At 40.8% G+C, this 13309-nt stretch overlaps 4 protein-coding genes across 8 annotated transcripts in view; 2 read left to right on the top strand and 2 right to left on the bottom strand.

The window, feature by feature from the left end:
* Positions 1 to 3486, top strand: part of LOC143344344 (receptor-type guanylate cyclase Gyc76C) — a 51175-nt gene extending 47689 nt beyond the window's left edge. For both annotated transcript variants that reach the window (XM_076770326.1, XM_076770327.1), the window contains 7 exons: positions 99 to 248; positions 345 to 684; positions 840 to 963; positions 1047 to 1145; positions 1238 to 1382; positions 1453 to 1709; positions 1779 to 3486. In XM_076770326.1, coding sequence (XP_076626441.1) covers positions 99 to 248; positions 345 to 684; positions 840 to 963; positions 1047 to 1145; positions 1238 to 1382; positions 1453 to 1709; positions 1779 to 2690 — 2027 coding nt within the window. In that variant the 3' untranslated portion in view covers positions 2691 to 3486. The remainder of the gene's footprint in view (positions 1 to 98; positions 249 to 344; positions 685 to 839; positions 964 to 1046; positions 1146 to 1237; positions 1383 to 1452; positions 1710 to 1778) is intronic.
* A 121-nt stretch (positions 3487 to 3607) lies between these two features.
* Positions 3608 to 5085, bottom strand: Nd-b14 (NADH dehydrogenase (ubiquinone) B14 subunit). The gene is made up of 3 exons (XM_076770328.1): positions 4755 to 5085; positions 4427 to 4542; positions 3608 to 3788 (listed from the first exon to the last, which is right to left on the bottom strand). The coding sequence occupies exons 1-3, from the start codon at positions 4876 to 4878 to the stop codon at positions 3651 to 3653; spliced, it is 378 nt and encodes a 125-aa protein (XP_076626443.1). The 5' UTR covers positions 4879 to 5085; the 3' UTR covers positions 3608 to 3650.
* A 593-nt stretch (positions 5086 to 5678) lies between these two features.
* Positions 5679 to 8327, bottom strand: LOC143344578 (uncharacterized). The gene is made up of 6 exons (XM_076770751.1): positions 8084 to 8327; positions 6604 to 8014; positions 6368 to 6440; positions 6115 to 6247; positions 5855 to 6036; positions 5679 to 5765 (listed from the first exon to the last, which is right to left on the bottom strand). Exons 1-6 carry the CDS (start codon positions 8325 to 8327, stop codon positions 5679 to 5681), a joined length of 2130 nt encoding a protein of 709 aa, XP_076626866.1.
* A 1012-nt stretch (positions 8328 to 9339) lies between these two features.
* The window catches only part of LOC143344778 (uncharacterized), a 125927-nt gene continuing 121957 nt past the window's right edge, over positions 9340 to 13309 (top strand). For 3 of the 4 annotated variants that reach the window (XR_013080141.1, XM_076771177.1, XM_076771176.1), the window contains exon 1: positions 10172 to 11217. Coding sequence is in view for 3 of the 4 variants with exons in the window: in XM_076771177.1 (XP_076627292.1) it covers positions 11026 to 11217 (192 nt within the window). In the remaining variant the exon portion in view is untranslated. Of the gene's footprint in view, positions 9428 to 10171; positions 11218 to 13309 lie in introns of those variants that run through there. The other variant, XM_076771178.1, reaches the window with a different exon arrangement.

Below are 13309 nucleotides of genomic sequence, written 5' to 3'. Positions count from 1 at the left end.
AACCATGTTGTTCGAGTGTTACGTAATACAGGGGTCTATCGTGTATTTGTTTTTCCAATATTCAAGAGCCGCGACTTGGCAAATTCGCTTCCTTTCAGACTTATTCTGGAAGGCACCCGAGCTATTAAGGAATCCAAATGCTCCGATCAGAGGCACTCAGGAGGGAGATATTTACTCGTTCGCTATTATACTATTCGAAATAATTGGACGCAAGGGGCCGTACGGTGGCGTGAATCTAGAACCCAAAGGTAAATATATGTATATTCGTTTGCGATAACCGGTGATGACTGTTAGCGTTAATCGGCGTTGCAGAGATCTATATATGACCGTTAACAAATTGACAGAAATCATAGACCGAGTGAAAAGGTTCCCAGAAGATGGTGAACTGCCGTTTAGACCTAACGTAGAGATACTGTCCGAGTCGGAAGCGGACTGTGCCGAGTATATAGTTAGTACGATTACCGACTGCTGGGCGGAGAGTCCAGAGCTTAGGCCCGACTTTAAAATGATCAGGACCCGGTTGAAGAAAATGAAAGCGGGACGGCATCGCAATATAATGGACCAAATGATGGACATGATGGAGAAGTACGCGAACAACCTCGAAGATCTAGTCAGTGAACGTACACGCCTTCTTTTCGAGGAAAAACAGAAAACCGAGGATTTGCTTCATAGAATGCTGCCAGAGTGAGTGGCATCCTTAAATCCTTCAAATTAATTTTAATTAATTGTTACTCATGCTTGACCGAACCTGTAAAATTCTAGTATACACAGACCACCCTAAAGCATTAATTCGTTGTGAAAGACTAAATTGAATGCATAAATACACGCATTTCTTACAGACCCGTTGCCAACTGCTTAACGAATGGTATCGGCGTGGAACCGGAGGCCTTCGACTTGGTCACTATATATTTTAGCGACATCGTTGGCTTCACCGCAATGTCAGCGGAAAGCACACCGTTTCAGGTGCGTTTTTACGCCAATTAATTGTCGTAGAGCCAAAGTAAATCACTCCGTACGTTGAACTTACCTTCGTGATTGCTTTTTAGGTCGTAAACTTTTTGAACGATTTATACACTTTGTTCGACCGCATCATCAAAGGTTACGATGTGTATAAAGTAGAAACAATTGGCGATGCCTACATGGTGGTGAGTAAATTTTTTATCGAAGTAAGGAAGGGGGGTTAATTTATACAGCAATCGTTGCTTTGCGCGACTCGACAACGATACGTGTCTTTCAGGTCTCCGGTTTGCCGATAAAAAATGGAAACAAACACGCCGGGGAAATCGCGTCGATGTCTCTGGACTTACTCAATGCCGTAAAACACCATACCATAGCTCACAGGCCTCAAGACACGCTTAAATTACGTATCGGAATCCACACAGGTAACCTAGCCCGATAACCAAATAAACTCGACGCGTATTCGCATAAGTCTACGAATAATAAATGTTCCAGGACCTGTGGTAGCGGGTGTTGTTGGTCTAACGATGCCTAGATATTGTCTGTTCGGAGACACCGTGAACACTGCTTCCCGTATGGAATCGAACGGTGAACCATTACGTATTCACATAAGTGGACAGTGCAAGGATGCATTGGACAAGATCGGTGGTTACATAATCGAGGAACGCGGTTTAGTTCACATGAAAGGAAAGGGAGAAGTGAATACTTATTGGCTTACCGGGGCCACTGAAAAAGCTATTCAAAAACGAGAGGCAAGCGAATCAAATTTACAGATCACATTAACCGAATTTCCTACTAACGTAGTCATTGTATCCGCGTAGGTGGACGTTGGTGATCTCCCACCGCTGTTCTGTAGACCGAGGAGGAGTCCAAAATTGAACTCAGATTCCCGCCAGGCTTCGTTATTAGCCGGTCTGGGAGCAGGTAGTCGTAGACAGTCGAGCGTTCCGCGACCAACACCGGACGATTCCACGTCCCAATGCGGAGGATCTAGTCCGATACCAAGACTTCTCAACTCTCGGAAATTAGAACGATCTCCTCTTTATTTGACCGACAGTGTATCCAAAACGACGTTGGAGAATGTCGGGCTGCCGGACGACGTCGAAACTCGGGCAGCCCACATCAAGATGGCCCTCGACGATTTTTTCATCGACACCAGGCCGAAATTCCGAAAAAACGCTAGAGTTCTATCGACGATTGCCTCGTCGTCGTCCACGAGCGACTACCCGTTTCAAAATATAATACGGGAATCCCGCTCGTTGGACCCGTTTCCCTTGGAACTGTACAATAAGAGATTCGAGTCGCCGAACTTCTCGTGGAAGGAGCCGAAGAAGAGTTTTCGATCGTTAGAAAATTGTGACAAGTGCACGCGGACAAACTCGAAAACGAACATTTCCGGGAAAGTGTTGAACAACAACTATCCTAACGGTAACGTGATAATAGTGCCTCATACTGACGGATCGCCGAACGAAGCTGAGACACCGTTGTTAGGAGACGAGAGTGGTTGCATGGGAGAGGTGGTGCCTGCTAAACGTTGGCGTTCTCTCGATCAGGTGGCATCCGTGCCTAGCACGGACAGCGTGCCGGACAAGAAGTCTTCCGCGAGAAATTCGATCAGAAGTTGGTTAGTAAATTTGTTCAGTGGGAACGGGTTACGGAATAGCGACGTTTCTTTGAGGCGGGGCGTGATAGCAGGGTATGATATACAGTCAGAGCGTGAAAGTATAGTTTGATGATACCGGAACTTATTCTCTATCCGTGGAGACAGGTAAAGTACACAAATATGGAACCTTGTGCTATGAAACGTGTATGACTGCACTCAGAACATTACAACATTTATGAGTCATAAGCATGATGTATTGTTGCCATTTTTTGTCACTTTTTTTTTTAGCATAGATACGTGGAATGTATGGGTATGAAAGTTACCGATCGTGTATATTTTTAATACCTAGATATTTTATAACTTGTACTAAAAACACGCATTGTTTCGCCGGCGTACGTGCCTTTTTACGTAGCGCAGAATTTATTTGTTAACATTTTTTTAATCCGAGCGCATAACGACGAGAATACGATGAACTGTTTTATAAAAATGATTCTAACCAAAGTACACAAACGTAGAGATCACGCAGATGTCTATCTCGAGTTTAGCACAAACGACGATTCCCTTTTCGCGATGCAGGAGAAGAACGAAAAAACACGCAATTGCTGTGGTGTTTAAGTTCACGGAAGTTCGAATACACTCGGTTATACATAATTATACATATATGTATGTATGTATGTATAATTCTATACTTGTTCACTGAAGGAAAGCAAATTATCCGTATGGCTGTGAAAAGTGAACTAGATTGTACCTAAGGTGCTTAGTAATATATCATCTTGTCAAATGTATATAAGCGAATAATAATATATCGATGTAAAGATAAAGTGTAAATTAAAAGAAATATTCTATCTTCTGTAAGAGTCAAGTAAAGATTCATCTTTTCAAATAATGTATAACTCGATGTTTTTAATAAACAGCTACATTTTGTTCCCCTTTTCAATTTTATTTTACAGACATCATGTGTAAAGCATATATATGTATACACACACACACACAAAACTCTTCATATAATTTATAGGTTATAGGTAAGTTGCTATACAAATATATCTCTACAAGAAGTATTTACGTGCATTTATTTTTACACGGACTAGAATTACGCGGTCGTATCTTGACCTGAAAGGAATTTTGACATGAAGTCGGTTGGCTTTGGTTGACATGTTTCTTTCCAGTAGTTCATAAGAGCCGATTTTGGTTTCCATAAAGTGGTAACTTCTTGAAGCTCCATTTGACCCTAACGCAATTCATACGTCTATTAAACTATATTTATTTATATATTTATTAACAAGACCCTTTCTATACAAGAAAGAATAACGATATCCCGTGATTTTTCGGCCAAACGGAAAGACCATAATCCAGAGGTAAAAAAAAAATGTTATATAACATTTGTAAATAAACACTTCGTTTTATTTTGAAAATTCGGCAAAATACTAAGGGATTTCATAGAGTAATAAATTCAAGTGTGTATAGATGGCAGCTGCATCCACTCAAGACATCGTTTTGAAACAAGACACTAACAATAACATATCATAGAATATAGTTTGCAATTTTTTCAGACGATGAAAACCGTAGAACTACAGAGACAAGATAAGCACAATCGACCTTTCATGTGATATGCCAAAAAATGTATTACTTATTTTATCCATATAATATTTGTGTTTAGGTTAAGTTCTCACAGTTTGGTAGAAAAACCATGAGACACTCAATATATAAACGAAAACATATGTCAGAGTTGAAGACTTAGTATTAAGGGCAAATAAGATTATATAAGTATAAACTAACGAAATAAATACCAATCGATAGCAGTTCACTTTTACTTTGAAATTCACACTTACTGTGCGTCATAGAATGTATTATTCGCATCATTCTTACCTTAATAACAAGTATGTCTATGACTCTTACGTCCTTTACATCATTGTGTCGTCGAAATTCTTCTCTTAACTTTTTCTTACAATCTTCCTGAGTTTTTGGGATATCATAACTGAAAGCTACAAAACAAAGCAATTACATGTAAATACAATTGAAAAGCGTCATGAGAACATTACAATACATCTCACGAAATTTAGGTAAACTAGACTGCAAATTAAAAGAAAAGAATAGATTTGCAATCCAGGATAAACTATTTTTATTGCAGTTAGGTTAGATAACACCACATCAGATTAACGTTCAAAGAAAAAATCTACGTCTTATGAATACGTACCAATTTCAGGAATTTGTCGATACCAAGATTTGTACAATGTTATCACTCTTCTACGTGCGTCTTCAGCACCGAGCGAGAGAATTGGTTTCACTTTTTTTAAACCTGTCCTCGTAGGTGTAGCCATTTTTGTATTACGTAGTAATAATCTCTCTCAAAACGAATTAACTGTGCACACTTGTATACCCTGCACGACACGTTTGACTAACGAATACTCGAGAAAAACTATGAAAACGTTTTATATCGAAAGTAAGGAAAATGTTATTGAAAACATAATGCTTTTAAACATAAATTAACACTCGCGATCAGTGATATGAATTCGTATCTACCGCGTATCCGGCGTATCGCATTTTATTACTACGACTCCCGATGTTGCAGGCAGTGTTGCCACGTTGTTCAGCAAGGCTAGTGATAAAGGTAGTAGGGCTTATTTTTTCTCAAAGATGGCAGTATCTGCATCGTCACAGACTACAGGCTTATTTCGCATTCATTTCAGTATATAAAACAATGTTCTTCACCTGCTTCCCCTTTCAATTATTCAAAAGTGATTCTAACATATTCTAAATATTTTTTTAGGTCATGGAAGTTGTACAACATAGATGCACATTTTCAACTTCCCAGAGTCACCAGTTTCACATGCAGAGGGCACTATGAATCCATTAATACTTCTCAAGGACGGTAATTCAGTTCGTGTAACCTCTTTTTTTACAATTTTGTGTTAAAGTTGTGTTCATTTTCCACGTATAATAACTGTATTGATTCTCAAGCCTAGAATACGTTGTGAAATCACTGGTTCTTCACAATATCGGTATCTTACATAATAATATTTCTTTGTTAATATTTCTTTATTATATTAGCATATTTATGCATTTGTTGTTAAAGTGCAAAATTAAAACCTATTCGCGTAACGCAAGATTATCGTTATAGTCATGCTTTATTTAAATTATTCGTTTTACATTTTAGGAAATATTTCAAACGTTGTTTCGTCTCGTTCTCTGCGATATCTTGACGTATCTGAAAAATATAGGCAATAAGTCATTATTTTTATGCTTTAAATTATTTACAGCTGAAAATGAAGGAAATTGTATATGCTTCAACTTGACCTTGGCGAGTAGAGGACCAGTTAATTTATCCGGTACCGCAACATTATCTTCCGTTCCTTCTTGTTGCTTTTTCACGGTGTCAGGTTTTGCATACATCGTTCCTCGTGTTAAAAGTTTAATGCTATCGCGAGAAAGGGCCGGAGTAATTAATGCCGCGAGTGGTACGGTTTCGTTAATTAATCCTGTACAAAAATCGAGAAATATTTCTGAATATCACAAGTTATAGAAACACCGAACACGTTTATTAAACACAATAAAACCTTGATTATTAATTCTCTTGCCCTTAAGGGAGGCACACATCTGTCCTACTAAAATTCTCTGAGTGTTGGTCATTCTTCGCAATATTACATGATCTGCGTCTAAATGGCCAAGATCCTGGGCACCTTTCCAAGTCTATAACCATACGGAATAGGAAAAATATTCGTTTATCAGATCTTTTCTCTCTGAATATTTCACAGAGCTTAAAACACATTCTACCAACACATTACCTTTTCCTTTTTGCACAATACTCACTTTGGCATTCGAAGTGCGTGTAGCAAGAATGTTTCCTGAAGATATCCGCTGCTCGCCAGGCTTCGTCTTCAAACTTTTCTTTGGGCAGCGTTCGAAATATTTTTCCGTGATATCGTCTTCGGAAGGCTTTTTCGTGAGATGGTTGATACCTTTATGTATCAGATTATTAAACAAAGTTTCAATTTATAACAAAGTTCGTGTTGTTAACATTTTTCTCACCCGAGTTTTCTTTTGGCAGTTTATTTTTCTTATTTCCTTTCAGAGAATCTTGTTTTTTAATTCTGTTATCCTGTATATTATGATCTTTCCTATTTCTATTTGTCCGTGGCATTTTGTTATCGTAATTCGAATACATTTTTTCATTGTTTTCTTTTTCATCTTTTTGTTTATTCGGAGATAAAGAAATTTTCTTAGTATTATCCTTCGGTTGGGTTGTTTTCTTCGTCTCCAAAAATATATTATTTCGTATCTCGGAGACTAAAGCGTACAAAGATGGTGCCGATGGTATTTCTAGAGTCAGAGCTACGATTTCCTTCTCTAAAATTCTATCGAATTGAAAATCTATCTCGTTTGCCACTGTCGCTACCGAAACCACAAAGCTTTCTGGAGACGACATCATTGACTGGCCCAACAGAGACTGTGCAAAATTTTGTATCTCAGGACACAGTAGCATTTTCTTTATTTCTTCCGTGTTTTTTGCGGTTTCGATAATCTTTCTCCACTTTTCAGGATTCACACGCTCGAGAACCTCGAGTACGGTTTGCACCAATGCTTGAATTTGATAATTGACAAGGATCGGTACAATTCTATGATCTTTGTTTCGGAATTCGATACACCTGGCAGGTGTATTCAAATAAATACATTTTCTATACTTCCTGATTGTTTCAGGACTTAACGTAGCAGACAGAAGAGAATTCGTCGATAGGTGACCATCGAATATACTACGAAACGGGGACTTGGTACTCGAGGTTTTCGAAGGTGCTCCTTTTATGACTCTGAAACTGGACTTTACGGTCATAAGGCCTTTTTGGGTATCATCGTTTTTCGATTTATACACCATATATTCCTTGAGATTACTTCGTTTCGACTTCAACGTGGTGATTCCTCGGTCCAATTTGCGCGACGATCCGATCGTTGATCGTCTCGATGGACTGTGCGTCGATCTCGCGACCCAATTTCTATTCGACGCATCGGTAGTTGTTCTGCTCGATAGATCGTCGTCGTCGTCGTCGTCCAAACAAAACGATAAACTTTTCTCGTTCGATTCGTCCAGTTCCATATTAGAATGGACTAATTTTTTTCTAACCACACCTTCCGCCAAAGCCTGTTTGATTCGTAGTTCGTGAGAAGGGCCGAGCAACGAGTAAACATGCGGTGAAATTGTCGGCATTTTTTCAAGGCCGCCGAGTGCTATTCTGGTGTGTTTGGCATTGGTCGATAGAGCCTCGTCGAAATCAACATTGTTGTCCATGTACTGTTTGCACTTGGCCTCAAAGTCACGGATCGCTTGATCCTCTAAACTTAGCTTTCGTGGATCTTCGTGTAGTTTCACATTTTCAGGCGTCGTACCGTTCCAAGCCTCTTCCCTATCCACCACATAACACGGTAGGATATTGTTCCATGCACCGGAATAGTGCTTGTTCTTAGCTGTAAACGATGGATAGGGTTACTCGATCGAGTAATTTAGTATATTTTAAGAGAATCGCCTACACCTACCTTTCTCCAATAAAGGCGTAATTGGACGAATAGTCGAATCATCGTTATCGTTCCACCTGGTGCTATGAGCGGTTAATAGGTGCAGACAGAGAACTTTCCGAGGGTCGACTTGGTCGTTGGTAAAGACTATCGATCGTACAAACTCGTAAGAATCTTTTGGCGCTCGTTTCTTCGTCGTTAAGCCGTTTTCTTTTATGGCACCCGTACAGTGATAGCAAAAGCCAGGATTATGCGTTTCGTACATACGCACGTTACTAGCCTGCGCGTCAAATACTGTAAATATAGTATAACCTGATCTCTGGCTGAATCATAAAATATCATCGAAACGAAACTTATAAAAAGATAAACGCGCCTTTCGATTACTTTTCGCGTGGTTTTGCGATCTTACGTTCGATCCAGAAGATTGCTGTCGAGTTTCCAAGTTTTTGTGCTGTTTACGAAACCGGTGCCTCGCTGTCTCTATCATCCTAAGATCCGACTTTTCCACCTTCTCGAGTTTCACAAGTTCTTGTGCCAGTCTCTGACGACTAATCTCGTTCTGCTTAACAAGCTTGTCCTGCAGTGTCACACTGGATTTCATGGTCGGTTATTGTCGGGAAATTTTGTTGCCGAAAAGGCGGTTAGAATCGGTGAAAAGCCAAGGCTAAAATGCTTTAATTAAAATAGACACAAATGCGCTTCGCTTCATAGTACATAAGACTCCCACTACTAATTGGTTTTCGAATTTCTTAGAATTCCGGCTAATTATGTTTTCAATTATAATAAATTAATTACGACAAGTATGTTTTCATAAACGTTTAGACGTTAGGGTCTATTTGTAAGCAATCGTTTATGTTTGTGGCCTACTGCGATTCGCGTAACGTATGTACCGATGTGTACGTTTACACGGTTCGGATTTAGACCGAAGCTATAACATCGATGTACAACGAGGAACATTAATTCTTGTTCTCTAGGAGAAAGTCGCCAACTCTGCCACCAACCAACACGCCTGTTCCTAAGAAAAGTGTTGTTGATCGGTTTAGGAACTGGTGATTTTTTTCTAGAGCGCAAGAATTAATGTTGTCTGGTGTACATGGAAATTATAACTTCTCCGTAAATGCGGCTCGTATAAACGCATTCGAGGGTTTAAAAATCCAATTAACCGTCAATCGTAGGAGTACGTTGCATAAGGCATTAGAATACTTGGCACGACTTACTTAGAAATAAACTTTCTAATAGGCTTTCATTATTTATAGACCAAAGAATTTTATTTACAGTGAGCAGAAGCACATGGTAGCAGAGCCTTTGCGTCGTTGAAACGCTTGTGATCATAACAAGCGTAAATACATGCTAATCGTGCCAATTGTAAGTGATTGTTTTTCTTTGATCTCTCGTGTAAATTACGCTCGTGCATGCAAGGCCTATTCAGTTGTTATTCAATATGTTACGTCACGATACTAATAACTTTCTGTATCGCGTATAATTATGTACGATTAATCGATAATGTTTTGTTTTTTGGTATCTATGTATAACTCGGTTAATACAATATATTTTGGTATACTTTAAACATCGATGACAAAAAATCAAGCGATGTTCGTTTTGTACTCGATTTACGCATAATCGATCATTACCAAGAAACGCTGACTTTCGAAAATTTCACTGCTCTTGTCTCGATCGAGTAAGCTAATTAAGAGAAACTGTGTTATACGCATTGTTCGACATTTTGTGTTTCATTAAAACCAAATTATTTATCAATTATAACCGACGTATCCCATACTAGACGGAATTCAATTGTGCATTTCTGTATTACGTTTGATAAGTTAATTAAACTTTCATTTTCGTAATTAGGGTAAAAATAAAACTACTTGGACGAAGAATACATATTTATTATTGGCCAGTATAATTTCTAACAATAGTACGAAAATTAAATAAAACCGAAAGGCAAATGAGGTCGCCATTGTTGTTGGTTTGGTAAACATTGTCTCTTAATTGGTCGATGGAGCGAGTGCCGCGTAATAGAGGGCCGCTGATTGGTTGGATGTTCAGTCAGATTGACCGAGATCGCGTTCGCGTCGCGATCTGTTACATCAGTAGTTTAGTCGTCGAAGCGAGCGTTAAGCGAGTATCGATCCCGTTTCTAAACGTGCATTGTTTAGGTAGATTTAGCTAGAACGCGATCACCGAAGACACGAGAGTGACGAGAAGGCGCGCCGTGGCGGTTAGGATTGTTAGGAAGGCCGGTAGTGCGAGGAGCCGCGTGGTAGGAGGTTGCTGCGATTCAATTTCAGTCGAAGCGCGCCAGGCAGACCGAGCGCCAGCAAGAACCGGCTGCTCTCTTTTCCGTACCTCGTACGTATCTCGTTTTTCGAGCACACCGTCGAATCCTTTGGTGTGTGGACGCGCGTTTCTCTGTTCAACGGTGCATTTGTGAGACTGGGATGTACACGTACCGGTCGCCAGAGGGGGATGCTCGCGGTGCGTGTGTGTGTGCGAGCGAGCCTCCAGCATTCGAGCGAGTGTTTACATCGTGCGTGTAACCTACCGAGGGCAACCGTTGCTCGGGAACCAGTACTACTTACGTTTTAGAACGCATTCGAAAAACACGATACATCGACAACCTAGTTCACGGAAAGGAGCGTCGAGCAGCATCCCGGCCGATCTATCGGGGCCGTAACGTTTCGCGTCGACGGTGAGCGTGAAATTTTCGGAAAGCAACGCGATCGAACGAAACGAGGATGCGTTTGTCTGTTACGATCGAACGAACGAACCCGCTTCGAGCGTGAAAATGAGTCACCGGAAGATTCGCCGCTCGCCGGTACAGTTTTCCTCCGATCGTCGTTCGAGAGTTTCGGTAATTCGTCGATGGACTGTTGTGCTATAATCGAGTAACCCGTGAACACGTGACACGTCTGCTTGCCGCCATGACCACGAGAAGATAAGGAAGAACGAACGCATCTGTGAGAATGGAATTTGCAGGTTATAAAGGCAGCGGTCCCCGTGTTAGGGTGCGACGACGCGCGGAATTAGGTAGACGGCTCACCAGGAGGTTATCCCTGGTCGCGAAAATGCCAGCTGCCATTCTTAACAGAGCGAATCCACCCGAGCCAAGGCCAGTGGAGATCACGGCGATCGCACCCGACAAGACGCAGCTCACCGTAAGTAAACAATATTTTAGACACCCATGAAATATCCTTCGACATTGTTTACCGTCCAAGGATCTGCGAGTTAGAAAACTCGATAACGATCGGCTTTGCATGCGAGTTACGCCTGTCTGTCGCTCGACGACCGTGCAAATCAATATTTTGCCGGATGTCGGAATATTCGCACGTGCTTCTTCGATCTTCCTTCGTGTCGAACAGTGTCGCGTATCTGTCCCCTAACATCGTGGAAAAGTTCGAACCTATATTCGTGGTGCCGTGGATTCCGTGGTAGAAATCGAAACTCCGTGATGGGATTCGACGATTAATGTACCAACACGTACGCCGCACCGCTGGCTACAAGTGCTGTACATTCTATACAGGAGTAAGAGGCGTTACCTTCGGTATTTAAACGCTCTATAGAAACGTTGCACGTCATTCTCCTCTTGTGTTCGTACGTTCCTTCTCCTTTAGGCGCTACGTACTCTCTCGCTGACTTTTCTTGCCGAACGCGGACAACCTTTATTACAGGCTTACCGCTCGAATTAACCAATGTTTAGATTCTGGTTCGCTCGCGTATCGACGACATTACGCGTTATACCGGGCGTCCGAAAATATACAATCCGGAAGGGGATGATTCTCCGACGACGCTTTTCGCACTCGGGAGCTCCGTGTACGTTTCAAACGTTCTCTTTATCGCGCGTTTCGTCCGCAATCGATACTGAAATTTAAACACTTCCTCCAATTAGTTACTACACACCACGCCTTACTTCGAAATACTCGCTAGTAACAAAATAACTGTTAACCATTCCGTGTTGAGCAGGTGACGCATTGTCCCGATAGACTCGATCGACGATGCGCTTGGATTCCATAATTACTTTAATTCATACTCGTTGAGGCGTAACGCATGGAGACCTTTGTGACAATTTTGCACAAATGAAATTTGATCTCTCAATCCCGTTAGCGCTATTGATTTGGTATTTTTCAGTAGCGTTGATTAAAGTTTTAAAGCCATACGTTCATACGACGTTTGTTACTTTTAGTGTAAATTCAACTCCTCAAGTATTTACATCTATTTCTCATTCCTACAATAGGTTCTCATCTTCCCAGTATCTTAACGGAGATTATAATCTTGGCATATTCTCCGAATCATTGTCTTTTATCTTTACCGCAGCTTTGAATCGTTGGGAAGAGGAACATTCTCAAGTTCCGAATACGTTTTAGTGATAACGATAGGTGCACGCGTGTTGCACGTGCGTACGTAAACTCGAGAAAGAAAAGTGAAGGCGTTGTTGTATGCACAGTGGCGTTCCTTGAACTCCGCCGACCGACTCTACACGTAATCGTCGTAAGAAAGAAAGTGCGCAACGTGATCGATAGCAGCACTTTCTAGCAGCGGACGAAATGCACTTAGTCCCCATTCGGGATTTTACGGACTGTGCGCACGCTCCTCTCTGCATATGCGTATACGTACATCGATTAGGCTGCATGTATCGATGCACCTAGTGGGCGGTTAACAAATGCAAACAATTTCATTTTACAACGCGCGCTGCACGCACGTTCGGCGAGCATGTGCAGTTCCAGTTACTATAGATTAAACGCACCTGGATCGATCCTTTCAGCGACTCGAATGGCAATTTCCCAATTTTTTATTGCAGATAGATCGTGTCGCTTATCGTACAAACCTAGAAATTGCTTCTTTCCAATTGCATCATTTTTAATGATCTTCGTTGATCGAATGACTCATCCTTCCGTGCGCAAATTTTACAATTGAATTGTCATGGTACGATGTTTCGTGTCGGAAACTGTTACTTAATTGCAACGGTCATCGCGTGATGTAAATGTATTTTCAAAGGAAAATAGTTGTAAAGAAAATAGATCTGTATAGTCGCATCTACGTACAGGGTGTATGGTCACCCTTGGGAAAAATTTCAATGGGAGATTCTAGAGGCCAAAATAAGACAGAAATCAAGAATATCAATTTCTTCACTGAGGCTTCATTAAAAAGTTATTGAAAAATTAAATTAAAAAATTTCAAATCATTCTGAAAAAATTATTTTTGGTTACGGGGCTCAGTTACAATCATTTTTGGTGAATAGACATACCCCTG

The sequence above is a fragment of the Colletes latitarsis genome, chromosome 8, assembly GCF_051014445.1.
Source record: "Colletes latitarsis isolate SP2378_abdomen chromosome 8, iyColLati1, whole genome shotgun sequence".
In the NCBI taxonomy this organism is placed as follows: Eukaryota; Metazoa; Arthropoda; class Insecta; order Hymenoptera; family Colletidae; genus Colletes; species Colletes latitarsis.
Note: the sequence above shows the minus strand (reverse complement) of the source record. Positions and strands in the feature narration are given on the sequence as shown.